Raw genomic sequence first — 25,967 nt, 5'->3', positions numbered from 1 at the left:
GCGAACAGCCAGCCCTTTCAGCGATGACGATGAGTTTGTGTGTACTGAACTAGACCGAGAGATACCCGGTATTTATACTGTATGAATGGTAATTTAATCAAACTTGAAATGAAATATTCTAATATTTTGAGATACTGGATTTTTGATTTTCATGAGCTGTAAGCCGTAATCATCGAAATTAAAACAAAAAAAGGCTTGAAATATTTCACTTTACGTGTAATGAATCTAGAATATATGAAAGTTTCACTTTTTGAATTAAATTATGAAAAAAAAGAACTTTTCCACGTGGCTGCTGTTAGAGGAAGCTGAAGGCTAAGGGTAACACGCTAATCACCTTTGTTTTTTGCACTGCTTTTCTCCATTGTACATTCCAGCATATCCTCCAAATCTTGCAGAGCTAACAGGGAAGATCTGCAGTGACTATGATCAGCCCTTCTGTCAGAATTAACACAAACTGAGGATACTGAGTCTCAGGCCTCAGGGTGGTCACTGTGTGGCACCCAGTGCTGTGAAAGCTGAGCACAGGGTTTAATGTCTGTTAGTCTGGGTCTCTAGGGAGGGTTTATGCTCTAGACTTGAGGGATAGTTATGAATGAGAACTTATATATATAGATTACATATTTACGTGTGATGTATATGAGTAAGATACTCGCTATATACATTTTGTGTGTGTGTGTGTGTGTGTGTGTGTGTGCGCGTGTACGCGTGTACGTATGTGTGTGTGCATGTGCAATGCCGTCCCTATTTACACCCCTGATTAAACAGGAACAAAATCTATGATAAAAATGTATAAATTGGATCTTTTTCTGAATGAATTTTTAAATTATCCTTTAATCTTAAACATTGAAATTGCACAGAGCAAACTTATATTGTTCACAAATAATAAATGTTATTCCAGAAAACAAGAGGGCTGCATTGAGTTGACACCTTTATTGTTAGTATTATGTAAATCCTGCTCTGGAATAACATACTCTGACAAGACTCTCACTGTAGTGTTGTATAAGGTTATGGCTGTGTGGGTAGAACTTTTGACCATCCCCGTCTGTGGAGTTGCTCTAGGTCCTTCAGATCTTTTGTTTTCCCATTTTTGAATGTTAGTGTTTTTCTCCAGTTTTGAAACATTAATGATCAGTGTTATTTAGGTCTAAGAAGGTCATTGAGATGGGCAATTAACTCCCCCTTACCTTAACAAGGAATGCAGGGCTAGCAAGTGCAAAACAATCCCAAAATATAATAACCCCCCTCCATATTTCATCATATTTCACTGATGAGGCCACTCCACCCCTTTAACTGTAAAAGGAACCACACAATTTCTTGAACATTACCATGTTAATTCTTATCTAGCACTCTGTTATGTCTGTGATATTGTCCTTGAACCCACTTTGGTGCTCCATAGAGTGATGGGCAGAGCAGGAGAAAGATAAACTGGCAAACACAGGGAAATTGTTGCATTCTGCATCGGCCTGCATTTTTTGCATTCAGCCCAAACTGAGGGAAACTGCAGGCCTCTAATTGGTAACAGTGAATCACATTCAAGTCAAAGGTCAGACATCTTCTGGCCAGCGCATAATGTTAATAGGTTGAATATGACCTGGCTAGGTCAAAGGAGGAGAAAAAAAAAAAACACTGTCAGTTCCATGTTTGAATTAAAGAGAAATACTGTGGCAGTATGAGCAGAGGCACATATTTCACATACTAAATATACTTCCCGTCACAAAGACACCCCCATAGAGCTATGCTATCTGACACAGTAATTGTATATGTCACAGAAACCACATAATTTGAATAGGCAAAATTAAATGTAACAATGGCTCTTAGAAACAGGACTGCTGAAATGAAGGGGTCACTACTAAAAGCTGCTCTTTGCTGTCAAAAAGTAGAAATTCTCAGTTTTATGTTTGTAAGGGTTTGATTTCATCATGTTCCATTTTTTCAGGTAATCATTTTACTTTCAGAACCAGTCTGTTTCTTTCAGTGTAACTGAAGGCTTTCAGCTAAAGGAAGAAAACAGGTTTATTGTGGGAAGACTTGCCTTTCTTTTTCTCCCTCTCTACCTCTGTCCCTCTCTCCCTCTCTCTCGCTCTCTTTCTTTCATTCCCTTCTTGTGCTTTTTGTTGCCAATCTTTTATCTCCCCCTTAATCCCAGCATTTCTGTCAGGACATAATCTCTTTCTCAAATTTACATTTTAATTACAAGGCCTGCTGAACTCAGGGAAATCAATACCGCCACCATCGGGCAGCGTGGTGCGCTTCACGCCACAAGGCCTCTCCATTTCCTCTTATTGATTTATCTCTTTAACACCCACAATTTTATTGCTTCAGACAAATAGCTACCATTTTGGTCAATTTGAAGTGAAAAAGGAGAGGATTCAGCTGCTCTGTGTTCTCTGGTTCCTCTGTGCTGGACTCTGCAGTGGCAGAATGAATCGGGGAGATGGAGTATTTTCGGCTGACTGGGACATGCTGGGGATCAGGTCTCACCCCAACACTGAGCTGGAGTGGCTCTAATGTGCCTCCTCGTCCCCATGTCCCAACCACAGACACCCCTATGCTCACAGTAACCTTCATAGCTGTTAAACGCCTGTCACACCACTTGTAAAATCTGACTCAGTTTGAAGTGTTCTCACACTAGTTCGTGCCACATATACCAATCTTTGTCTGGAGATAGGAGCACATCTTTGCGTTCTCTTCCATCAGGTTTTCTCCATTGTGATTTTGTGGCAGAATCAGAATACCCAATGTGTCAGGAAAAATGAACACCTGAAAGGTTTTTCCAATCACAGCCCTTGACACCCTCCCTCCCCCCCCCCACCTCCATCTGGTCATGGGAACTGTGGAAAAGTACATTTCATTGAGTCAGGCTCTCACAAATGGGCCTTTTATCCCTCTGTAAGGGCATGTTCATTCTTACAATTTAAGTTTACATTTGACATTGCAGAAGGGTGTGTTTAGCATGATTTGTGCTTTTAAAACACAACCAAAATTGAGCTTGTTTGACAACAGGGTGTGTGGTGTACAATCCTTATGTGCAGTTTATGGCATAGTGTAGCATACAACCTCTGTGAAGTCTCTCCCAGAATACAACAGTTAAACAGAAAGAGAGTAGCCCTGGAAAAGCCAGAGGGCAGCGAGTGACTGTCAGTTTATGGTTTATTCATAGCTTGATGCAATGAATGAATGATGCTCTTCAGTTTGGCATGGGTGGAATGTTCGTCTGTTGCCACATAAACAATCCCAGAGCTCACACACTTGCTCGATTAATCAGGATAAAACATGTCCTCAGATGTTTGCCCTAGAAGTAAGGCGGCGTTAATACTGTGGCACTGGAATCAAACACCACCTGTGTTGTAGAAGCACTACATTACATCAACCAGCAACCTTTTGGTTACCTTACTACTATGCTACACTGTAGCTATACTTCTTTTCCTGATGCTTATGTGTCTCCCATGGCATCCAAAAGTGGGCAGTTGCCTTGCTGTGAGGTTGAAATTATGGGGAGCGCCCATGGGGAGCGCCCATGGGGAGCGCCCATGGGTACCTATGGGAAGCAGAAGGCGGCTTCTTGCTATTTTACCAGCAGGTGCCTCAGATGTGGTGCAGGCCTTTGTGACACAGTGAAACATATCCATCCTCCTCCAGTTTCCATTTACTTTTCCTGCATTCAGCCAAAAATGAAATATGCCAAACAAGAAAATTTGGGGAATGTCAGGTCCCAAGCATGCTTGGTTTGGCCATGACAAGCAGATGTTTCAGCTTCTGTCCATCATGACCACAGTCCCAGATTATCCCAGATATGGCGCTTTACCTGATGATTCAGACATAAGCAGTTTAAAGGAAACTGACTGAATGAGAGCATCTAATGTGCACAACAAAAACCATTATTAACAGTGTGTGTGACTTTGCCTTTGTCCTGCAGGTAGTTTAGCTGCAGTCACACTCAAGTAATGCACATACTCACGAACATGCTGTCTGCGCTCATACACACACTCTCTGTTTTGGCATCTCTGTGCTGGTTGCTGTTTCCCTGGCTGTGTATTTGATTTTTTCTGGGTTTATTTGATTTTTTTCTGGAGGAGTGTCACATTTGGTAACACTTAAGTACCTCTTCATCTCTGAGTGCCTGATAATACTTCTACCTTGAACAGATATTTGTAGAGACATGTTAAATTCTAATACAAACCTCCTTTAAGACCTTTCCAGTACCTCTAACACTGATAGATAGCTGATTTTCATCATTTATATTTATAATAATCAGTATTCTAGTGTGTAAGGCATCAAGTACCACAGCAGTGCAAGACAGGCATTCACCTGTGTGTTTGTGCATAGTAAGCATGTGTGCGTACATGTGTATATGAATGTGTGTGAATGCATGCATTAGCATGTTCATGTAAATGTATGGATACTGTAAAATTATTTGTGGACGACTTAACAGTTGTCTTGTGAAAGTCTTAACAGTTCCGAAAACACGAGGTACGACTTAAAATTTTATTCATTTATACAGCCTGGTATTACTGTTATCTTACAGTTGGTAGACTGGTGAATTGCCAATACACTGTAACGATGTGAAATTATTTGACACCAGTCCCACTCTCGCCCCTGTTACTGCAGGTCTGGAGCCAGCTGCCTCCTCCTCTTCCTTCTTGTCATCCTCAGTGCAGCCAGTACGGCCTGCCCCTCAGGCCCCTGCACCAACCAGGAGGCGGGAATATGACGAGGAGCAGGACCCTACCTGTGCCGCTGCCACGCTGCGAATCCTCAAGCAGAGACTGCCCTCTGCTCCACCTACCAGGTAATCCTCCTCCATCCTTCCCCTCTGTCCCCTGACCCCTGACTCCAGTACATAATCTGCTATAATTACACCTAGGTATGATCTCCCTCGGTCAGATCCAGGGGCACCACAGACAGTGCATACCCAGAAAAGGCTCACATTGTTTTAATTGCTTAACTGCTGAGATGTGTGAAGGGTTTAGCTCATAGCTCGGTTCTGCCTGAAGTGTTTAACAGTTCAGCTCTCTGTGAGTGTTTGTTGTTTGAGCCCAGCAAGAGAGAGGTGTCCTGCTGCTCTCCATGCTGTCATAGTGCCCAAAACCTGCTCCAGAGAGTAGCAACCAGGAGGGCATGGGGTCCACACCAGTCTCTGAGGTCAGACAGCGCAGCGTGTCCTCTGAGTGTTCTCTGTCTCTGTGTTGCTTTAGGATCTCCCAGAAAGCAGGACGTGCTGCGGAGCCACAGGATGGTGAAGGGCTACAGAACGAGGAGCGGGATAAAGCCCCTGTCATCCCTTTTGGCCTTGACCTCTACTACTGGGGCCAGGAGCAGCCCACTGCTGGCAAAATAATCAAGTACTGTACAGCTCTCTGTCCATTCATCTGTCACCTGTACCCTAAATCTCTGTCCTGTCTGTCTTACGTGTACCCTAAATCTCTCTGTCCTGTCTGTCTTACGTGTACCCTAAATCTCTCTGTCCTGTTTGTCTTACGTGTACCCTAAATCTCTGTCCTGTTTGTCTTACGTGTATCCTAAATCTCTCTGTCCTGTCAGTTGCACCTGTACCTTATTTTTTTCTGTCTTGTCTGTCTCGCTTATACAATAAATCTCTCTGTGTTGCCCATCTCTCACCTGTAGTTTTTGTAGGACTGTGCTGCATGTGCTTGTTGGCCTTTGGCCTCTGCTATTCCTCATGTACATTTCAGAATGTAAAGCAGACAGCTTGACATATGAGATATGGGAGGCCAGATCACCTCCCTAAAACATTGCGTTACCTCTCGTCACTTTTTTAAGAATAAGATAAACTTCTTTTCGTTGGCATCTGGGTTGAATCTTGTCTGTATTGTCGCCTTAACCTCTGTTGTGGGTAGGCTGCCAAAACTGTCATTTATGTGCCTTTCAGTACGCCTTGGTGTATGTGCACTACTGGCCACTAGAGGGCAGTATTGTCTATTCAAAGTCACTTCAGGGGTCCTGGCTGGGCTGGCTCTCAGCATGTCCTGTCTGGTATTACAACCCTTTTCCATGTAAAAAGAGGAGGATAATCAAAGCAAAAAATATGTTACCATGGCACTTCTGATACATGACCCTGAAATTATCTTGAGAGCTAACAGCATACCTGAGCACCTACTAAATAGAGATAAGCAGTGAAAAGATGGTTTAAGACTAGCTGTGAGCACACAGGATGCATAGGTACATTTGGCTTTGTGTATGAGGTAAGAATAGCACCCCTTGTGCTCTGGCCCCAGGTACAGTTCCCAGCACCAGTTCTGGGTTCCAAATGAGGTGGAAGAGGAGGTGGAGAACCCGGAGCTGACGGCACAGGTGAAGTCCCGGTACATCACCTTTGCCGGACGCTTCCAGCCGGTCACGCACAAGTGTCGGGCTCCCATGCCCAATGGCACCCTTTGTGAACGGCAAGATCGTGTCAAGGTTAGACTCACCCACCTGGCCATCCCAGACTCCCCTGAATTCCTGATTTTGTGTGTGTGTATGTGCATGTGAGTGATTGTGTGTGAGTGAGACCCTTTGCCATGAGTATTTGCGTGTGCATGTGTGTGAGAGAGTGTTTACATTTGTGTTAGTGTTTGTGTGTGCATGTGAGTGGGTGGGTATGTGTGAGTAGGTGAGTTTGTATGAGCGTTTTTGTGTGTGTGTGTATCTGTACGTGTATAGTATGTTCATGGAGTGGAGGAGGGGATTGTGGGACAGATGTGTCGTGTTCCTCCACAGTGTCCATTCCATGGGTTGATTGTCCCGAGAGACGATAAGGGGACACCCCTAAACCCAGAGGACGCTGAGAAGGAGAAGAAGAGGCATGAGGAAAACCAGCCAGGTCAGGCAACTGTTTTAGGTCTGCTCTCACATGCTGTGTGTTTAGCTACACAAGTGTACCACTGCAGCAGGGACATAGATGCTGTAACATGTAATAAACTTTTACATGCTACAGTCTGCACCATTTCACTGTCCTGCTGTCATTCACAAATTAGTGACATCATCTTAATCACAAAAGTTAACACTGTGTGAATTGGTTGCTCAGCAATGGAGAAGTAAGTTTGTTCCTGCTGAAATTGTCACCATTTTCATGTATTGTTACAGTCTAGAGTGTGCAAATGCTAGCCTTTCAGTACACACAGTATGTCACCATGTTCAGGGGGATATCAGTAACTATCACATGCCTCCAAGCCATTGTTTTATACTAAACAGGAGTGTTAGTAGTCCCAACTATCCTGCATTGATATCATGCACTTGAAGTCTTCCCAGATGTCCTCCCAGATAGATGTTCTGGCTGCATTCACTCACAAACACTTCCTCCTTACCCACACTGAAATATCTCATCAATAAAATTCCCCTAACTTAAACAACAGTCTTCCATCACTAATACTTTACCCTAACCCAAACATAAATCCCCCAATCCAAACATCAGCCTCCCTAACTCAGACATCATTCCTCCATCACTAACACTTTCCCTTAACCCAGACATCAATCCCGCTAACCCAAACATCAGTCCCCATAACCCAAACATCAGTCCCCCTAACCCAAACAACAGTCCCCCTAACAAACATCAATCCCCTTAACCTGAACGTCAGTCCTACATCAGTAACACTTACTCTTAACCCAAACATCAATCCCCTAACCCAACCATCAATCCTCCGAACCCAAACATCAATCCCCTAACATAAACATCAGTCCCCCCAGCCCAAACATCAGTCCTCTGTCACTGTCCTTCCCCCTAACTCAACCTGCACCCTGCAGTAACTGCATTGCATGGTAAGATGCTGTTTAGTGCATTTGTCAGCGTGTTGGTAATGATGCGAGTCAGTGTCTCACCGTCCCCCAGTACACACGCAAAAAGCCAGTTCAGCAGCTGGTCCCGCTGATGGCGGATATGTGGCTGCCGGCTTTGGTGACTTGTTAACAAACAGGTACGAGAGCCACCCGAGGCAGGCAGCCCGCTGGCCACTCGCTTGTGAAATAGCATCTTTTGTAGCTAACCACAGTATTGATCCCCCCCCCACCTTATCCCCACCTCTTGCTTTCTGTTCAAACACAGCCGCTGCCCCCCTCACCCCCCACCCCCACATTAACTGCACCAACTGGCCTGTCAGATCGTCCCCTGGCCTCTCGCTCACACCGCCATATTGATTTCTGCTCAAAGGCCCTTAAATTGTTTCTTCATTTTGTTGAAACACTCATTTCGTCGCTTACTGGTCATAGATATTATTGTGCTTTTCTGTGTGCGAAGGCTTTCAGCCCCCTATGGACAATTGGTCCCCTCTCCTCTCTTCAGACCTCATTTTATTAACCAAGACTCCTTTTTCTCTAATCTGGGAGTATTGCACTGATTCTAAACTTCTGCTGTAAGGAGTATTTGATCTCCTCAAAGGGTAATTCCACCATAATTTGATATGTAGTTTCTTAACTCTGGAGCAGCTGGCACTTGTAGTCCTGCCCCTCTTTACATCTGGAATCAAAGCCGAGAGGCAGGAGAGATGGATATCCTCAAAGTATCTGTTATAGGGGGGCAAAACTGTACATATTTACAGATTGCTATATGATCTGGATGGGCTCATCTCTTCCTCTGGTTTCAGTCCATTCAGATAGGGTGAGGATTAGAGGCGTCTAGTCTGCTGCCTATATCTTACAGTCCTTCCCACACTCCCTCTGTGAAACAGCACTGTGCTAATCCTGGGCTTCCAATCTCCCAGCAAGAGTGTGGCAGCACCTCAACAACATACCAACATATCCCTAATATATATATATCCCTAACATAATAAGCCTTTCCTGAAATGATCTTTGACAGTGCTTTTTTTAATGAGAGAGTGACTGCAATGCTCTCCTGTTGGCTGTATCATTAAGCACAGGAAGGGCAACTATTACAATGGATATGAATGTAAACATGCACAGGAGTAATGCACTGCCAATATGGAGAGAGTTACTTATGTTGAAGCCACTCTCAGAAGAGACTTTAATTCATTCTGGGATCAGTTTTAAGCCTACCACAACTTGTATTCTCAGCTTCAGAAGTTTAGGGTGAAGATGTAGCTGGCTGTGGCGCATAACATTGATACCAGGTTATTGTCTTTGAATGGAACACAGTTGTTGGGTATTTGAGCACAGTGGCACCATGTGAACAGTCAGTCAAACACATAACACTTGTGCCCTGTTGGTATTGGTAGAGAAGACAAAGGAGGCAGGGTTTCATTTATATGCATCTCTTGGGAAGACAGAAATGGCTTGAAAGTGACGGATACTGTCTCAGCGTACCCTTTTGTGTGGAAACACTAAAATAGATGTATGATGGAATAGCTGAGGACTAATCAACAATCAAAAAAGTTAGCCATGTACATTCTTTTTCATAAACACCCTTCCCAGAATACTTTGCAGCTTTGGGTGCACTAGTCATTTGTTGCTTCATTGATGGTGCAAGAAATTTCCTAGTTTTAGTTACGACATCAGAGTGTTACTGTTATGTCAGGTATGGTATGGCATGTAAGGTATGTAAGGTACCATCATACCATAAAGAGTTTTCTCCGTTAACTTTCTCATTGCCCACATAAGTTTTGAAATCCACTGTAATAAATACCAGTATTCGCACTCAGTCCACTGAAATGTCACCATCTTTTCTTTTTCAATTTTTGTTCAACATTGAAATATGACATACTTTGACGAGGGCACCGTTTGGTCCAATGGTGTTTGAACAGGTTCGTTTTTTTGGGGTAGAGACTGTGACCATGGATGCTTCCCTATGTTGACGCACTCGACCAGTGTTATTGGTCACCTAATCTCTGGTGGAGGGCAGTGGGAGGGCTAGAGTTCCAGCTCGCTGTATGGTGTGTGGGCCGGCCTGGTCCGACAGGGCACAGCTGGGGGGGGATTGGTTTGGGGAGACACTGAAGGTGCTGACAGAGAAAAAGAACTGCTGGGGGGGGTGTTAGCCAGCTTAGGTTAATAATACCAGTACCCTGCCCCAGGGAGGTGAATCAAGCCCAACAAAGGACCAGCTTTAAGCAGAGGGGATCACAAACCCCTTGTAATAGGGGGATTGCCTTTTACCCCCAACCTCAGGGGAGGCAGACACCCCGAAATTAATTTGTAACTAATATCGGCCCCCTCTTTTACAGACTTTCATCTGGCTTTGGGGGATTGATAGAGCCAGACACAGGACCAGAATAGTGCACATTTTTCCAATTCCTCCCTAATTTGTTAATTCAACAGCCTGTTAATTGAATCAGAGTTGTTAGGGAGAGTGGGCAGTGGGGCAGACCCCTGTGCCAGGAGGATTCATTCTCTTCCCCCATGTCTAGAGTCTCATATACCTGTAGATACACCAGCAGTAGCTAAGTGTGCACACGGCTGCATGGACTGGCTGAGTGGACGTGCTGTACTCTCTCAGGTTTAAGCAGTCTAGACCCTCACCTACTGCCAGGCAGTACCAACCCTGTTCTGGGCCCCACTGAGCCTGGCATACAGAGTTATAGCACTGTCTGTGCCTGTGTGCATGTGTATAAGGTGTCTGTGTGATGGTCATGTGTATATTTGTGTGTGATGGGTGTGTGTCTGTGTGTGTATGTACCTTTATGTGACAGGTGTGTGTGTGTGTGTGTGTATCTTTAGTGAAGGATGTGTGTGTATGTGTCTGTGTGGGTATGTATCTATAGTGAAGGATGTGTGTGTCTGTGTGTAGGTATCTTTATGTTATATGTGTGATTTTGCCCTTTGGTGCAGACTGGAGGGACCCAGAGCTGATGCAGGACATCGAGGCAGCCACAGGGGAGGACCTGGGCTCCTGCAAAACTTTTGGGAAAGGCAAGAAAGACTCCAAGGGCAAGGGCAAGGGCAAGAAGAAGTACCCCAACCTGACAGACCTGAAGCACAGCACAAACACATCCCGCTCACGACTGGAAAGGAAAGTTTTCAACAAGTGAGTGCCTGGGGGATATCAGTAGAGTGGGATATCAGTGATGTGAGATATCATTTTTGTATAGTATAGAATATCAGAGGTCTGGATTGTGGGATATTTATTGTGTGGGGTATATAAGTTATTTGGGATATCAGGAGTGTGGGGAGTGGGGTATCAGTGATGTGGGATATCAGCTGTGTGCTGTGCATTAGTGGTGTTGAGTTTAGGACAGCAATGGTATGGGGTATGGGATACCATTGGTTTGGGGCATATGGTGTCAGTGTTATGGGGGAGTGGGATACCAATGGTATGGACTGTGGGATATCAGTGGTGTAGGGTGTATCAATGGTGTGGAGTATAGGATACCAGTGGTATGGAATATATATAATATCAGTGATGTGAGGTGCTATGGAGTGTATATCAGTATGGTTAAGTGACTGCCTTTGGGGGTCAGCAGATAAGTTTAAAGGCATCACATATTTGGGGCTTGATGTACTCAGGCACAGTCACTGGAAGGTTGTATGTTTGTATTATATGAATATAGACTGCATTAAACTCATTATGTTTATTTATATGTATTTTTGATAAATGCCAGTTTTTACTGAACTCTAAAGTAAAGGATACAGAGAAACTACAGTGAAGTATTTTCTTAAGTATTTGTCCTAATCTTTTTTTCCTCTTCTTTTCAGAAGTGCCATGAGGCGAGTCACAGAGGCTATGAATAGAATGGACAGAAGAAAGCATGAGAAATTTGCAAACCAATTTAACTATGCCTTGAATTGACATCTTTGGCATTCAGCATTCAGTTGTGAATGATATGGCCATATAATCTCAAACTGGTGTCACCCTTATTGTATGTTGTATTATATGTAATTATGTTGGCACAAAAACTGTATCACACTTTCAATCTCCTGGCAATAATATGCAGACTTTATGATGATATATTTCCAACTGTATCATGTTCATCATGTGTCAGTCCTGAAAGTTTGGAACTGTAGGTATTGGTTTGATGTTATTGTGTGTAATAGCTTGTTGATTAATGTGAATGAATTTACAGTTATTTGTGTTTTTTTTGTTTAATATGCCTTTGAATTGTTTGTGTTTTTGACCATTTTTGTATTTTTGTAATATTGTAATAACGCATTAAAATCCTGATTTCCCATTCAGAACTCTTTATTGTTCGATTATACTGTATTCTGTTATACTCCCTCTTTGGTCCATTTTTGGTCTACTCCCTCAGGTGCTTCTCCAGCCAGTTCTGGAATCCCATGGGTGCTGAAATAATCATAGATTTTTTATTTAAATTTGCGCGGAAAGAAATAACAGCCCACAGAATTTCGTCCACCTGCCTCTTCCGTAACTACTCGCTTTGAACAATTTCGATAGTTTATTGCAGCCATTCCCAAAGATATTTTTTTTCCCTTTCCCTAAATTTATTTTTACCATAGGGTATTTTCTCAACTCAAGATTTCTTTAGCATTTTTAAATGGAATACAAAGTTTGTCAGTAAAAATACATTAAAAGTTAACCCAGGTTAACCTTTTAAATTTAAAATTAAGCTTTAAATTAAAATTTAGTTTTATTTAGAATTTAGTCAAGAACGTCGTTACAGTGATTATGCTTGCAATTGTAAAGTAAAAACCATACATATGTTAACATTCGGATATAATAAGCAAGTCTGGAAACTGATTAAGATGATGTTCCACGTTCTCCTTTTAAAACGATATATATATATATGATGTGGTGTGCATAGATTAGTATTGCTATCTATATTAATCCATTTACATTAACATTTAGAGGTGTCGATTACTCGATTACTATACCAACTTTTAAGAGTTTGGAGGAAAAACAGTCTCCATCATGGCATTTGTAAAAAAAAAAAAAGGTCGCAAAGGACTTGCAAATTAACGGATCAGATTCATCGGTCAACCATTTCTTTACACTTACATAGGCATTTTGTCAATTTCTGGTATGAAATTAAGATATGAAGATATCTGAACATGATCTAGAGGTGGGCAGGGGTGAAGCATGTGTAGGCTATATCTGTCAGAGTAGTTACGCTCGTTTGGAATCCAGTAGACGAATCACTTTTTTTCTGCCCCCCTCCCCGTGTCAGTATCATTGGCTAGCTGAGCGATTTCAAACTGTTCCGATTTCTGATTGGTTGGATGGACACTACAAAAAGACGGAAGTAGACGGAAAAATTAACTGACACGTCTGCAGTGCATGGCTCTTGATTGATTTTCTCATATATGTAATTTAAAATTGACATACTAAAAAAAATCATTGTACATTTATTTTTTGACAGTTTTATTATTATTGGTTTTGTGTGTGGGGCGTTCCTGGTGGGGTTTAGGACATTGGCGACACCTAAATTTCATCACAGCACCCCGAAATAACAATAATGATAATAATAATAATAATGATAATAATAATATAACTTATTAGTATTTTCTGAAATCATTTTTAGCCCTTTAACGTTATATTTTGTGAACTTGTCTGTAGAGACGGGACACACAGTTGCAGGTTCAAATGGCTTTATTTAAACAGGTTTATACCAAGGCTTGGTTAAATACTTGTTGCTTATTGGCTGAAGGGGTGTGCATTATTCCCTTCCCCATTATTTCACTTCAGGGTGGTTAACAGCCCCTTGGCCCTGTGGGCCGCATCACACCACCCTGTCGTGGTTTATTTCCATAGAACTGCACCGCCAGTCATGCTTTATTCTTTACTTAGAAAGTGTCTGGTTATAATTCCAAGGTGTGAATATTGTCAAAGAACATTAGCTGACGTAGTTCGCTAGAGATTATTGCCTATTGTTAGCTTTCTGAGCTAGTCTGCTGTGAATTTAAATAATTTCTTACCTGGCTCAATTACGTGCAGGACTTCTGATATTCTGCATAGTTACAGTCGAACAGCCAAGCAGCGATTTCTGGTTCCTATTAAATAACTTTCTGCTAATGCAGCGGCGGCTGCTCCAGAATCAAAGGCACTGGGTCCGACGCCTTCGCATGAAGTGCCGAGTTCAAGTATTGCATTTTCCGTGCCCACTCCGCATTGACACATGATGTTCATAGTTCATGTATATATAGTTAGTTTATAATTACTTCAGGTAGCCTGGTATTTACAGTTTTTCTCAATTGCTCTGGCTAATGATATTTAATATTTTCAAAACAAGTGCAAAACTCACTTTTTGAAGGTTAAGCCAAAGTAATTGAGAAAAACTGTAATAACACATCGACATTTCAAATTTTTTCCTATCTAAATGATTGGCTGTAGCAGATGACCTATCATCAACAAATATTGTCAGACAAGCCATGTTCAAACACCCTCAGTAGGATGTAACATGAAGCGGGATTTGAATAAGAAACCATTCAATTCCCTATCTGAGATACTGCCACCCCTTATATCTTACATTTCTGTCAAGTTATAGGCTGTTGGTAGCCTATAGGCTTTTACTATGCATTTTTTTGATATGCTGTAAAAAGAAAAGTATGCATTGGTGAATAAAAATTGCCCACCCCAAAACTATGATTACCCCCCCCCCCCCCCCTAGTTGGGGAAATCTAGAACCGGGCCTGTATCTGAAGTATTGTGTATATATGAACGACTCCATATTACTAATGCTCTCTAAACCGATCACGATATAGGGGTCCAACAAATTAATTAATTGCCTAATAAGTGTATATGATGTACAGAAATGGCTTTGTGTATCTATTTCTGTCGGCAAAAATATATGTAAATAGCCTACATGTCTCTTTCCGTCGATTTCCCGTTCTGTTTTGTGTTGGCTTATTCCGGTCCACAGGTTTCTATGTGAAAATGTAAGCATGCATCTGGAGAGATAACTTTTCCTTTTAATTAGAATTTCACTTATTTGCTTTTGTGTTGATTAAATTGAAATATTGTTATCCTGGTAATATTAGAAGATTTCAGAGAAAAAACAACGGTAATTCCAAACTTTGTTGAAATGGGGGTTTTTGTAATTTTAAAGAATAAACGTCACAATCGGTGTCTGTGCACTTGTCACTAAGGGGTTACTTTTTAGTTAACGAAATCTACTTTCCGTCCCAATGGTCACTAACAATAATAAAAATAAAGGAAACTAAACACATGAACTTAAAATACTTTTTATTTATATCATTTTACATGTACGCTTGTAGTCGTGGCTGATATAAATATAGTTATATGAACATTCATATTTAATCGAATTAGGGCACATGCTACTAACTTCTGCTTTCCTTGCATAACTGTTGAATTTTCCTCAGTATGAAAAATTTTAGAATATTTAATTTGTACGACACCCACATTATTATGAATGCGATAGCGTTATGTAAATAAATTATGAGTGTCAGATCAACGTTAAACTGGAATCTGGAAATAACTCATCCGGACTCAAATTCACATTAATGTTTAGTAGAACCAGCCACAAATAGAGAATGTTCGTTAAAGGAACTCTTCGAAGAAAAATTACGTTGGCTGCTTCTCACACGGCAAAACTTTGCTTAAAAAACGGTTAACCTGGACTGTGCATGCCGGCCTCGACATGGAAAGCATTGCTAATATGTAGGCTACTGTATGAAATCTGCTGTAATCTCGTTTTCTTACTGGAACAGCAGGAACGTTTCCTTTTCAGTATTAATGGGAATCTGTGTGGATAGCCTGTTATCGATATTTTAAGGTAAAGAGGGGTAAAATCACTTCTCCTTTGATTATTTCAACATTTGTGCTCAACTCTGTTTTACAAATAAATGCCTGTTAGGTTTTTTTTTTTTTTAAATACGCGTACTCGCCAAACTGCTTGTAATAATAAAAAACAAACAACATTTGTAGGCTATTGACCTGTGAGTCAAATTTAAGCACTGCTGTTGTTTTCATTCAGGGGTTTGTCGTTAATGTTGAGTAATGCGTTTAAAGAAATTGTTATTATTAGGCTAAATTAATTTCTCTTTCATTTTACACAAAGATTTTTTTATCTCCTGTTACCGCTGGGCTCCTGATGACCAACAAGTTAAAAAAACGACTTGTTAAAATGGTATGGTAATATTTTAAAATCATAACAATTAGCCTAACTCACAGAATATTAAAATGGCTACGCCTATGGCAATAAACTTGCTAATACTTCCAAATCTACCACCAGACTATTGGGTGTAATTTCTTCTAAAAGTGTTGCGAATTGTGTTACTAGTAATTTAAATAAACTGTAGGTAATGTCTTAAAATCGTTTCGGCGATCTACACCATTCACTGTCTTTTCAAAACACTCCCCCTAGCGTCGCACGAAAACAATGATAGCACGTGTATACGCGTGTACTGGAATCCTCCTTTCCCTCGAAATAACTCCTTCGCCTATCTGCAGTCTGTTTACATTTCGTGATAAAGAAACTGAGAAAACGTGCAATTTCTATGCCAAAGTTTATAGCATCTCCATGCCTCAAAAGTGGATTAGGAGTCCGTTTAATTTTGTCATGGCTTGGGGATGCTTACGTACACCTCACGCCGGCGAGACTGACCGCAGCTTGGTAAATACACACAGCCAGGATGACAAAACGAACACTTAGTTCCAGTTATTAAATACCGATCCTATACATCTGCCCATCGCAGATTGTTTGTTTGTATGTTTGGAAGGCCTAGCCCCCTGTCGTCATAATTCCATCAAATAAAACACCAAAATATCCTGAACATGACATCTTTAAATCAACATGTCATTCTTCTTATTAATTTTCTTCAAATTTTTAAGTCGCGTTTGAGTTAGATGTTAGATAGTAACTTGCATAAATGTGGGTTGGTTTCACGGGCCTTCAACACTTCAGAAACAGACGCCAAAAGTTTAGTTCAATAGGCCAAAAGTTAACAATTATTAATGTAGACTACACCAAACAAATAATTTCAGAAATCCTGCATGAAAAATAACGTACATTCGTTTTCTAAAACAATTTATAATAAAGTTTCCAATTTTCTGAATTATCTAACACATGAAAATGCGTTTCAACTAGGAAAGAAATGTGGACATATTTAAGTGCGCTTATTGTTTCAATTTCAGAAACGAATCACATTTATTTATTTTACAATAAATTATTTCAAAAATGATATCGGTATAATCAGAAATATACACAATATTGGTGAATGCATTGTCTTTCTAAGGTTTTCTGTACAGTCTTCTCGTTAGCCAAATAAAATTTCAGACATGCTTTCATATCTCGATTCCCCACAGATTCACCTTTGTGGAAACAGTTCAAAGAACAGCAGCCGGCGAACATAATGTAACTCTACCCAGAAGGCAGGTCTATAATAAAACATGTTTACGTTTCGTCGGACAAACCTTTTACATATAAATTATACAATACTTATGAGTATTACAAGCCATTCCAAAGGTGAAATGTTAGGAAACTTTTCTAAATAACATGGTTCAGAGTCGTCATCTGCGAAGTTTTTAATCCATTCTAATTATCTAATCTTTTTGAAAATCGCATTCAATGTATGAGATTAATCGCTTACGTATTTGTTACCATTTAAATATACACAGGTCTACGTGGCCCAGAGACAAAAACACATTTTAACAAATTAAATATCAATTTTAGCATAATAAAAACAATTCTCCATATATGGAAGAATTACTTCGTAATTAGCACGTAGCCAATTATGTCTGTAAAAAGACACAACAAAACAGAACTAAACACTGTCGAGGGAAGACGACACAAAATAATGTGCCCACCTTAAGCATTAGATGCACTAGTAGTCTTTAAAGTTGAGGGTCTTTTTATTTTCTCCAACAGAGGATGAATAAAGATCCAAAACGTTATTTATGGGGTAATATCTTTCGTGTTCTTTTGAGTCAACGTGTTTATTAAAATTGGTGCACTGTACAAACCTTAGGGAAACACGAGTTTAGAAAAAAAATAATAATAAACACGTATTTCCAGTTGTCTTTACAAGTGCGGAGTGTAAAATGCCGGCGCTCCGTAAGTCTGAGATCCCAGCATGAAAGGTGACAGCACCGCGTGACTTGGCAGAAAGGGTAATTGGGTTGTGCAGACCAGTCCACCGGGTGTGTGACCTGGGTAGCTTGTGTGCATTGACAGATGGCCACTCATGGGCGGAGACGGACTCAGCGGGCTAAGGCCTCCTACATTACTCGATGCGTTCGGACCTCCACCACTGCCCGTTGGGGCGCTTGTGTCAGCGCCTGGGTTCTGTTTCTTCCACTTGGTTCGTCGGTTCTGGAACCAGATCTTCACTTGGGTCTCTGTCAAACTGAGGGACAGGGCCAAGTTGAGCCGCTCACAGACGGACAGGTATCGAGTGGACTTGAATTTGTTCTCCAGTGCCACGAGTTGCTCATATGTGAAGGCTGTCCGAGCCCTTCGGGGCTTACCCGACTTGGAATCCGAACCAGAGCGCTTTCTTTTTGCCTTGGCTTGCTGAGTCTGCCCATTCTGCCCGGACTGCTGCGTTTGCTGACTACCAGGGCTGGAGCTCCGGGTTACCGGGTCGTCTTCCTCATGGTGACCCAGTTCCGGGTCCCCATTGCCGCCTAGAGCGCTACTGCTCTCCTCACTACACAGCTCGTCCTGGATTTCGCTGTCGGTGTGAGTGCTCCTGCTGAAATCATTCTCACATTCGTCTGATTTGTACACGAACGCGTCCTCTGCAAAACACAAGCACAACTGCATTATTTCTCATCAACTGCATGACAAATATTGCAAAACATTAATTGAAAATGATAGATCAAGACCTATGAGAAAACTAAGCACACCAGGCATGTTATGTTCGTAAGATCATTGATTTACGAAGACAAGTTTCTGAAAACTTTTTTTTCTCTCCCACTGTTTCTGATATGTTTTTGTTCCACTTTCCGCAGATGCGTGGTGTACTCGAGTGCTTCTGGACTACCGTAAATGAAAAACAAAACAAATGGTGAAATTTGTTGTTGTGAAATATTATTTCCTATTGTTATTATTTCCTATTAAATTTCTATACCTTGAATAACACGCGTTTTAGTATTTTGGATGTAATATTTCTCGATTGTATTACAACTTGTATTAAACTGCAAGGGGCTGAGGAGACAATTGTGAAAGACAGAAAAAGATGTGAAACAGAAGCTTGTTGTATAATGTCCTGGGAAACTCCAATAACATATTTGATTGCTCAATGCTGTTTCGACACCACGAAATGCATTACACTCCTCCCATAGTTTTCACTCTGCACCACGCCTATAGAACCAAACCATGGTCATTGCCCAGGGCAATTGTCCATGGCAAACACAGAAGAAGAAGAAGAAGAAGAAGAAGAAGAAGAAGAAGAAGAAGAAGAAGAAGAAGAAGAAAAAAAACACAAAAACAAAAACACCAAACATTAACGTTCCTCAATAGCTAACTGGGTTACAGAGCGTTTAACGATAACTGTTCTTTTGTTGAACTATTGTACTTTCCTTCAGCAGCGTCGTGTTATAATATACACAAACATACATTCAAATAAGTTATATCGGAGTTAATGATAAACTACATGGAGGAAAATCATTTTCATATACATCGAATCAATATGTTAATTTAAAACGAATTCTATTAAACACCTGAATCTTTAACAATTTTGCCACATTTTCATGATTTGTAACGAATGTAACTTCTCAAATCATGGAATTAAAACGAGACGTTCATATAAACGTGTCCTCTCGTTACAGTGGACTACAATCCCCACGTGCCATAGCGCATTAATGATGTTTGTTCGTTTCTGAGGCTCCTAAACGTTGTGAAAACTACATGCCTTCCCTTTTTGGCCATGGCGCGCGCGTAATGAAGAAGACCTTGGGTTCTGTTTTGAGGGAGGGAAAAGCAATCTACCGCTTCTGTAGGTTGCAGGCGAGCAGCGATCAATGGCGGCCCTTAATAAGTATAATAGGTTTTAATCGAGTAATTATCCGAATTTTGACCTTATAATTTAGATGTTGGAGGGGAGTTTGCAAGCTGCCTGAAAGAGATACGCAGAATTCGATAATAGGATATCGACCAGACCGTCCGACATGCCACTCTGGGGCGATTTCACCCATTATTCTGGCTCTTTAACGCTGCTAAGCACATTTTACCTTAAATGTAATCGAAGGAATTTAATTGTTTTTTTTTTTTTTTTTTTCTGAAGACAACCAGCGTTTTGTCACAATTAGTCTGTTTCGTCCTGCAAAGAATAAAAGAGGAGGGACAGAGGAGGAAAGCGGAATCGCATCATGCCAGCACGATGCTGAGTTGTAATAATTCAAATAAAATGATACTCGTGTGTAACTTTATAATAACAATGACGAGTATTTTTTAAAATAAATTGTCAGATATCAGCCATGACTTAATTGCTTAATTCTAAGTCATGGCTTTCTGACAAACGTTGCTGAAAGTAACTCTTATTTTCACACTCATTTTATCAAGCGCAGATTTATTTCAAAATTCCCATTTTAGTCCAAATTAACCCAAAGCGTTTAGGGTGACAAAGCCTTAAAATATGCCACGAATTTGGAGTGCTGCATTTTATAATAATAATAATAATAATAATAATAATAATAATAATAATAATAATAATAATATTTTATTACTATTATTATTATTATTGCTCTGGTGTCATTTTTTCGATTTATTCCAGTATGACGATAAATATATAAAAATAAATATTTCGATAAATGACGAAATATCCTGTAAAGTTATTATAGAAGTAACAGGTTAGTTTGCCTGTTACTGGTATATTTTAATGCATAGATGCTTCTCAAATGTAGAAACAGTCGACGTCTTGCGTCTTACGTTAAAATGATAATATAGAGAAGATGTTATTCAGTAGAGATTCGGGACATAAAATCACGTTACGTTGGTGTTACGTTAACTTTTACATTGCGTAGCCTATTCCAGGCCTGTTTTGGTACAATGCAACTTTAAATATATTGTCACCCGCTACGTAGGCTACACATTCTAACCACAGTGCTCACTGATTTTCGAAATAAATAAAACAGAAAAGCGCTCTGATTTGTGATTGGCCAAATAGAGTGAACCCGACCCAATACACAACGCATGCTTTAACATAGCCTACGCTTCACAACAAAATACCACATGCAATGCCCATTCTCCCCGACCACGCATTTTCTCAGTTGGATTAAGTTGTGCGCGACGTTCTAGTGTTTTTTTCCCTGACACCATGCTCCTGAAGTAGTTGAAGCCTATGTTTTAAAAATGTTAACCCATGTGTCAAACATTTTCCTCGTAAACAATGACCTCAGACTCCACTTATCTTAAATTTCACACAACTGGGCAGACGACACTCCACTCAAGCATCTTCCCAGTAATAAACGGCACCGAATTTACCGAACGAGTAAACAGGCAAAACTGTGACTTGTTCAGATCTCATTCTAAAGATTTCAGACATTTCATTAATTTATATACCACGAAGGTCCAACACCCAGCAGATTTAGGTTTTGTCCTACCAAGGCCACATGAAAACGCACGTTTATATGACACCTGTACAAGGAAAGTGTTAAGTGCAATTTAAAACGTGTACTTACTTAGTAATCCTGCCGATTTTTTACAAGTGTCATAGTCTTCCGCGTAATTTTTCTGATCTATCGCTAGAGTGGAGTCTTCTCCCCCTCTGTTCTCTGCTCCAATGGAGTAGTCGTTGCTTGTCCTGTTCGGGGGTTGTTTTTTACTAGTAAACTTGTTTGGGTCCAAAATGTCCAAAACTGAAAAGGAAGTGGTCCGGTGAACGGTCGGTGGAGCGACCACAGCCGGCTCTTGTCTGGGCGAGTTGTCTCGACTGTCGCCCGGAAGCCTGTCTCTGCCCCCGGGGCAGGAGAAGACCGACAGCTCGTTGGCAGAAAGCCGCTTCTCCCCATGACCGTCCATGCTTTCCGGAATGGCCACCACGACTACCGCTGTCTGGGCTGCCACACCGGGAGCAGGCGGAACAATGGAGACGTCACCCACCTGAACCTTGTCCCTGTTCATGGCTCCCCAACAGGATTTAAAGCAATGTCTTTTTGCACTACTACTCTTATAAATATGCGAAGTACAGTTTGAGCGCTTTACAAAATGAGAGACATAATTGCGGTTGCAGTTTAAAAAACACTAGTAATAGCCGTGGCGCGATACTTGTACACCACTTCTATGCTTGATCGAGCCCCTTAGAAGCAGCCGTGTGCAATGCGCAGAGTTCCACAGCTAAGACAGGAGGTGGTGGTCCACTGTCGGATGCTGATCGCCCCTGCTCAAGTCCTTTTTTGGTTTTTAACCATCCCCACAGGACCCTCCACGTTTATGTCGCTCCCTACCCCCCGCCCGCCCCCCTCACCGACGCGCGCGCGCGCGCACACACGCACACGCACGCACACACACACTCAGGCTGCACCTTATTTATGCATTCATATTCAACTGTGGATTGTAATTGGCTACAAATTAATCCCGTGCCTCTAATGGCCTGTAATCTCCGTCCACGAGAAGGAGAGGGAGCAGAGGCGAACGGAAAGTGAGGGATGATGTAGTTTATGATATACTTGACTGTCAGCTCTATTTCAGCGCAGCTCCATTCGACTGGAAAGCATCTAAATAGGCTTATTTCCCTCCTCCTTTTCGTTTTTGGACCAGGGTCAAGAGAGGGTGGGGTTGTGATAATGTTGATAGTCACTTTAAATAATTGCGCGATCTTGACGCACCACGCAACCCTTGCACCAGCTTTTCAAATCTTTACGTGCTCTGTATTAAATCGTTTAAAGGCCTTTCGCGGTAAATTCTTTGCAATGTCGTTCAAAGCAAATTCAACATGTCTTGTTGTTCTATCTAACATTTATTATTATCATTATTATTATTATTATTATTATTATTATTATTATTATTGTTGTTGTTGTTGTTGTTGAGGCTAAATGTTGATAGATTTTGTGTGATTGCTTGTACTTTGCGTAAGAATATGTTTCATTCATACTTTACGGATAAAATCCCGGTTGATAAAAGTCAAGCGTTTCCCTCACTTCCAAAATCTCAATTATTCGTTGAATAAACGCAGTAATACCCCTTTTAGTGAACTGTTGATTTCTAAATTAGGACGTTATGATTAAGCTTGAAAACGAATAGACCTAACAATAAGTTAGTTTAAAGCACAGCCTGTTTCTCTTCCTCTTGCATGTTCATATTCGGATTATTACACTCTGAAGATGAGAAAGGGGCTCTCGTACAATCAATTTCCCTTTAAAAAAGTAAAACTGGGAAGGAATTTCTGATAAAATTGGATTATTTTTGCTTTTCTGGAAGGTTGGTGACACATACAAGGACGGGTCCTTTGCAATTACCGCGGGCAATGATCCTTTGGAAAGCAGAAATTAAAAGTTGAAGAAAATAATGGGTAAAACAATCAGCTGTAATTTTGGTTGGGGCGAACATGATTAGCCCATCAGGGAGCCGAGCCCAGGGGAGTTGGGCACAGCTCGCGCATAGAGATTCCAGGAGCGGCAGCCGCTGCGACCAATCTGTAACGTAATAGCTATTAGATTTTAATCAGATCCCCCAGTGTTCTTAGCTACAATGACTGTAATGAGCTTTCTTTGACATTATTTATGTTTTCGCGCTTTAGAATATTAAATATGGCTGTACCTAAATAGACGCAAAACACAAGCTATAAATGGGGAGGAAAACCCCCTTCTTCTTCTTCTTCTTCTTCTTTTTCTTCTTCTTCTTCTTCTTCTTATTATTATTATTATTGCTACCTAACCCAAATATAATAATACTAATAATAATAAGAAGAGGAGGAGGAAGATTTTATTATGATTAATTTTTATTTTATTATTGTTGTTATGAAACCATTGCTCATAGGCCTATCTATATCAGACCATACACATCTAAATCCTACGTATTTTAAAACATGAGTGGCCCAACTGAGCTACAATATGTGAAAATATGCCTTTTCGCTTAAAAGGATATTATCATTCATGTTTACTAATTATAATGAAGCATGACGTTATTAACACCAAATTATGAAGGGGATCGGGACTTTATCCAAAGTTATCCAAATATCTGAAAACATAATAATAATAATAATAATGATAATAATAATAATAATAATAGTGGTTCTTGAAAGAAAGGCCATTGGAATAATGCGGAGAACATTTAATAAAAATGTTCCAGCGGATTTAAGCACAACTGATTGGCGCCAATGTGCTCATGTGCTCGCACTCCGACTCCGACTCCGCTGCCACCTCTGGTTATCTCGTGCCTCTCGTGATCACAGGGACCACTATATCAGTTCTGACACGTAATATCTTCTTTAATCTATCGCCGGCCATTTTGAAAGTCGCTTTTACTTTAACGAATATCTTAATATTACGTCCATTAAGGAGCAATCTACATTGCTAAACCCAAGACGTTTCTTCAGCAAACAAGGCACGGCTGTCAGATATTTTTAGTTACCCTGGAATAGTCGACTTCCAAGTGAACCTCATTTCAAACTTCTGCCCAGATACCTCATTTAAAAATATCAATGTCTGCATATAGGTCTACATTTTATTTCCCTCTTTGATACATTAAATCTTTCCCAACTCTCTCACAACTCATTTAAGCAATGAACTCAAAACTAAATTCCCAACGCTGCGCTTTCATTTTGATAGTCAGCAGTTGGGAGGTCATAATTAGGCCTTGCTTGTTGCCTCTAAATCCGTGGTCCTATATCCCAATTCATTTGAATAAAATGCGGTAATTTGCATGTAAATGAAATCGTTCGAAACCCCTTTCTCCTCGGCACGAGCTCATACCCCACTGCGGGTGAAAGCTTTAGTCTCCTGTCACCGTCACTAAATTTGGGTGTCCCTCACCCCGCGTCATGGCATCAGTAGCGCGTCACTCCCGCTTTAATCACCCATGATAAATCACGACGCCGTGGCCGTTCTATTTCCAGTAAAATTAGACAAATAGAGTTGAATTTTCATATCATGTTAGAACTGTTTGGATGTCATGGCAACTCATTTTAATCAAGTTTAATTGAGGCGTTATTACACAACATTGAGATTTCCAGGACTAAAAAACTAAAACAGACAGTTGAACGGGGACCATGGAGGAAGTATCTTGAGGCGCGTTCATACGAAATCTCGCGCAGCGCACATACTCATGAGATGCGAGGTGGGCTGTTCGAAACTAATTTTCTCAAACCCAAAATTACAACGAATGTTTTTAAGTGGCTGAAAGACATAATAGTGGTTGAAATGAACTGAGCCTTGTGGACCGTGGTTCTAAAATGTACATGCATTAACATATAGATGCAGTCGAACCCACAGTCGGTGCATACGTTTATATCGTGAATCTTAATAATTGACCTTGGTGCTACTTGAGCTCTAGGAAGGGGATACCGTATCTATCTACAGTATCGACCTAGATCTTTTTAAAAGTGCAGATAATGTCAATCAATTAAAAAGCACCTGTGCAGTCCAGGTGAGTACTCATACGCGTTATAGCAAAGATTGTGCTTATCTGTAAATGTGTTTGAAACGCTGGACGTTTTTAGTGTATTTATGCTGTTATGTGCAAACATTTCTAACAGTATTTATTGACACCAATCAAATATATATTATGTATATTATAAATATATATTACACACACACACACACACGGACAAGTTACACATTTCTAATCCCTATTTTGGGCACAGTCCCAGCTCAGTGAGAATCCTTGGTTGCTGACGTTCCTGCACAGTGATCCACAGTGCTTATGCTGAATACGGAGGATACCAGTGGCTGTTACTGGAAAGAAACAGAGGACTTCTGATTGACTGAGAGCAATGATTCGGCCTGTCTAATTTATTATTCTGAAGGCGCTCATGCTTCAAAATGCATACACGCGTCTCACAACATCACAGCTGTTCTCACATGCAAGACAGGAGAGGTATGTTACAGATGCTAACAGCATACTGGAGGAAGCACTATGTCTTTTCTGGACAGTTGTAATCCCAATGAATGAATTTAATTTGAAAATCTTAATATAACACAAAATAATATCACAAAACTTGTACTGGTCTTTGATGTTTTGTTCGTCATCTGCTAGGGCCGCCCTTCCAGGGACCTCTCTGTTACGTCT

General features: G+C 40.8%; 2 protein-coding genes across 8 annotated transcripts in view; one reads left to right on the top strand and one right to left on the bottom strand.

Annotated features, from left to right (window-relative positions):
* The window catches only part of uvssa (UV-stimulated scaffold protein A), a 38,752-nt gene extending 26,704 nt beyond the window's left edge, over positions 1-12,048 (top strand). For all 7 annotated transcript variants that reach the window (XM_036550726.1, XM_036550725.1, XM_036550722.1 and 4 more), the window contains 6 exons: positions 4,609-4,789; positions 5,196-5,342; positions 6,237-6,420; positions 6,721-6,823; positions 10,717-10,912; positions 11,581-12,048. In XM_036550726.1, coding sequence (XP_036406619.1) covers positions 4,609-4,789; positions 5,196-5,342; positions 6,237-6,420; positions 6,721-6,823; positions 10,717-10,912; positions 11,581-11,674 — 905 coding nt within the window. In that variant the 3' untranslated portion in view covers positions 11,675-12,048. The remainder of the gene's footprint in view (positions 1-4,608; positions 4,790-5,195; positions 5,343-6,236; positions 6,421-6,720; positions 6,824-10,716; positions 10,913-11,580) is intronic.
* A 5,771-nt stretch (positions 12,049-17,819) lies between these two features.
* On the bottom strand, positions 17,820-21,863 carry nkx1.2lb (NK1 transcription factor related 2-like,b). The gene is made up of 2 exons (XM_036550712.1): positions 21,422-21,863; positions 17,820-18,538 (listed from the first exon to the last, which is right to left on the bottom strand). Exons 1-2 carry the CDS (start codon positions 21,861-21,863, stop codon positions 17,820-17,822), a joined length of 1,161 nt encoding a protein of 386 aa, XP_036406605.1.
* Positions 21,864-25,967: the final 4,104 nt, after the last annotated feature.

The sequence above is a fragment of the Megalops cyprinoides genome, chromosome 18 (assembly GCF_013368585.1).
Source record: "Megalops cyprinoides isolate fMegCyp1 chromosome 18, fMegCyp1.pri, whole genome shotgun sequence".
Classification (NCBI taxonomy): Eukaryota; Metazoa; Chordata; class Actinopteri; order Elopiformes; family Megalopidae; genus Megalops; species Megalops cyprinoides.
This window is presented reverse-complemented; position numbering and strand designations above follow the sequence as displayed.

Excerpts from the sequence above, each read along its gene's own strand:
- nkx1.2lb (XM_036550712.1), bottom strand. The coding sequence starts at position 21,863 with ATGAACAGGGACAAGGTTCAGGTGGGTGACGTCTCCATTGTTCCGCCT. Across the intron at positions 18,539-21,421 it reads AAAATCGGCAGGATTACTAA|AGGACGCGTTCGTGTACAAA; the intron begins GTAAGTACACGT and ends TGTGTTTTGCAG.